Raw genomic sequence first — 3,210 nt, forward strand, 5'->3', positions numbered from 1 at the left:
ATTGTCTTGACCATGTCTACATGCCTAAATGCACTGAGTTGCCGCCATGTGATTGGCTGCTTAGAAATTAAGTGGTAACGAGCAGTTGGACAGGTGTACCTAATAAAGTGGCCGGTGAGTGTAGTTCTCCGTATAGGGGTTGGGGGGGAGGTTCAGACACAATACAAGCAAGCAAGGAGAAGCAGCATTTTTTCACATAAAGGTTACAGTTAAGTCCTGCAACAATGGACAATGGAAAAGCAAAAGTTTTTACAAAAGTGAAATCGCAATTTTGGTTAAAAATAATGGCAATTCTGGAAAAATCAATCAGCCTGTTAGGTTAAAAAATGTACCGTAGGTTCGTAAAAGAAGGACTGAATACACACAGAAAGGGACTTTCAACAACAGCTTCTGCAGAAGGGGAAGAGAGCTGCACCCAACTAACTCCTCCTCTCCGACCCCCTCCTTGCAGTGCCTTATTTATTAACAGAACATAACACATGGTTACAAACAGAGTATTGTTCTGAAAGGACAATTTATCAAGTCATAAGACAGGATGCTCTACTGACTGAATCATAAGACAGAGTGAAGCATCTCCTTGCTTCAATGTTTATATTATGTACATACATTCATTTTATAATCATCATTGAATAAACCTAACACAGCCCCAGTCACAGTCAGCGTTTGGTGAAGTGATACAAGCTGCAGGTCCCTTAACTTTAACTTTAGCTGGCATGATGCTGAAAAATTCTACCATTTTGCTTTGCTCCAATGTCTGTTTAACTTTAACGCCTACAAAGCAGAAGTAATAAAGGTGAAACTCCATACCTGCAGCCACACAGACAAAAAGGGACAGAAAGCAGATTCGTGTATGCCAGTAGAATTAAGCTCTTTTTCACAAATAGATTACAGTGAAGCAGAGTCCTGCACCGGGTCCGGTAACGTACAGCTAAGGGTAGAGAAAAAACGACGACAAATTATTTCAAGGGTGCGGCCATAAATGAACAAAATATGTGCAGGTATCATACATAGAATTACAGCTTGAATGAAATGTATAATTTTTATGTTCTTATTTATTAACTCTACATAATAATAGATAAATAGATTCAATAATATCCAGATAACAGTATTTTTTTATCAATGAGATAAACTATTTTACTTCGGCCAATTTATAGCTGTTAATCTCGGAGCACTGTGCCCATTGGATGTGAGCGTGAGGAATTGTTTTTTACTGCCTCTGTTATTAAGGACAGTAAAAGGTCTGTTATTATCTGCTGCAGTCGGAAAAATAAAGCATGTTGTGTTGAAGGACTGAAACGGCTGTGTGTACAATTTATGACCACGGGTCGGGTCACACTATAGTAATTACAGATCCGTGCGGTCCTGGCCGGGTTTTAAATGGGGATAATTGCGGGTAGCGGGTTGGGTCTCAGTTCTGAACTGTACGGGTAAAGGTGAATATAGTTTTGAAAAAATCAGACTCTAGACAAGAAAGCTTTAAATTAAGGTCATGAAAAATCTGAAACCCTGGGGGGGGGACCTCTCCTTGCTTATGGATTTTGCAAAGGAAATAAAATTTGCGATATCAGTTCAAAATAATCACAATTGTTAAATTTATTCTTTATACATTATGTGGATTGTTATTCTGTTAGCCAGATTAGACAGAGTAGATGGCCTTTCTTCACATTGTGGATGTCACTGTGTGTACGGAGGTCGTCTAAATAGGACAGCCTTCTTGTCTTTTAAAGATACACAGAATATGGGCACATCTTGGAGTCGGTCTGATAAAGGGGAGCTATATGTAATTCTTGGGCATAGAGGCAGGATGCATACAGGTCATGGAATGGATGGCGTGTCAGTTTCTGATGCAGACAGCTAAACATCCCCATGATCCAACACATAGACTCATAAGGTATAAGAAGGAGGAGATGACCTTGTTCGGGGCTCAATCTTTGCCGGACGCTCGTGGACGTGACTTTTGAGCCCACAGCTGTGCAAGCTTCAAGCATTTTTCTCTGTCCTGTAACGACCTGATCTGGAATAAACTGTTATTTTTTTACTCCTGTTTTTATAGTCCTTTTTTATATTGTTTTACCCAGTTTGAGTTAAGAATAGTAAATAATTTGCTCCCCAGGAAAAGAACCGTGAGGAAGCCCCCGAGGCGCAACAGCCTTCAAGAGGACATAACTTCCTCATTTAACACAATGTTGAATTAAAATTAGGTACCTGTCATACATGTAATATCTTTGGATAAGCTGCAGGAATCCACAGCTCAGGTTGGAACATCTGCTGAGAAGACGACTTTTAGTCATGTCCCGTTTCATTTTTCCTTTGACTTAAGATACTGGATCTCTGTGTTGGTCTAACAAAAATTCATTGATGTTTGTGGCTGTAACATAAAACATGACAAGTTTAAAGGATTTAAATATCTTTGCAATGGTTTACAGTATGTTCATGGCCTGTTCTCTCTGTGAAGAGCAGAGTAATAAAAAAAAGTCTCCCACATCTGTCTCTGCAGTCAGCAGATTCAGCAGCAGGCGCTTCAGGTTTTAAAGGAGAACCAGGTTCTGATGGATCAGCTGGAGGCTCAGCATGAAAAGGCCAAAGCCAATAACATCAAACACAAGTCTGAAGGTAGAGTAAGTGGGAAGTGAAAAAAGGAAGTATTTTTCATAAGCCAAAAAAAAAAATAAAAAATCAGAAAATCAAGTCCAAACTACCTAAGTGAAGTTGGCCCCCCCACCTTCTTCAAATCAGACAAAATTAGTGTCGAACGTTTGTGCAGCAAAAATGTTCGTTTGTGCTGCTATCGTTTTAAAGATATAAAGAAATATTTCTAGAGGTCATCAAAGGTCAACCAGCCCCCCCACCTTCTTCAAATTACACAAAATTGATGTCAAACGTTTGTGCTACGTTTGTGCAGCAAAAATGTTCATTTGTGCTGCTTTGGCTTTGAAGATATTAATGAAAATGTAAAGGTCAAAAGGTCAACCAACCCTTCCACCTTCTTCAAATTAGACAAAATTGGTGTCAAACGTTTGTGCTACGTTTGTGCTGGTTTGTGCATCAAAAACTTTCGTTTGTGCCGCTTTCATTTTAAAGATATAAAGAGATGTTTCTAGAGGTCATCAAAGGTCAACCAGCTCCCCTACTTTCTTTAAATCTTCAAATCCAAAGCAGCACAAACAAAAATGTTTGCTGCACAAACCAGCACAAACAGAGCTTAGGCCC

At 39.4% G+C, this 3,210-nt stretch overlaps 1 protein-coding gene across 2 annotated transcripts in view; it reads left to right on the forward strand.

Annotated features, from left to right (window-relative positions):
* cep89 (centrosomal protein 89kDa) overlaps positions 1 to 3,210 on the forward strand; it is a 111,780-nt gene that overhangs the window by 21,464 nt on the left and 87,106 nt on the right. For both annotated transcript variants that reach the window (XM_015375173.1, XM_015375175.1), the window contains exon 11: positions 2,498 to 2,613. In XM_015375173.1, the coding sequence (XP_015230659.1) occupies positions 2,498 to 2,613 (116 nt within the window). The remainder of the gene's footprint in view (positions 1 to 2,497; positions 2,614 to 3,210) is intronic.

This window comes from Cyprinodon variegatus, unplaced genomic scaffold, assembly GCF_000732505.1.
Source record: "Cyprinodon variegatus isolate N-32 unplaced genomic scaffold, C_variegatus-1.0 Scaffold114, whole genome shotgun sequence".
Classification (NCBI taxonomy): domain Eukaryota; kingdom Metazoa; phylum Chordata; class Actinopteri; order Cyprinodontiformes; family Cyprinodontidae; genus Cyprinodon; species Cyprinodon variegatus.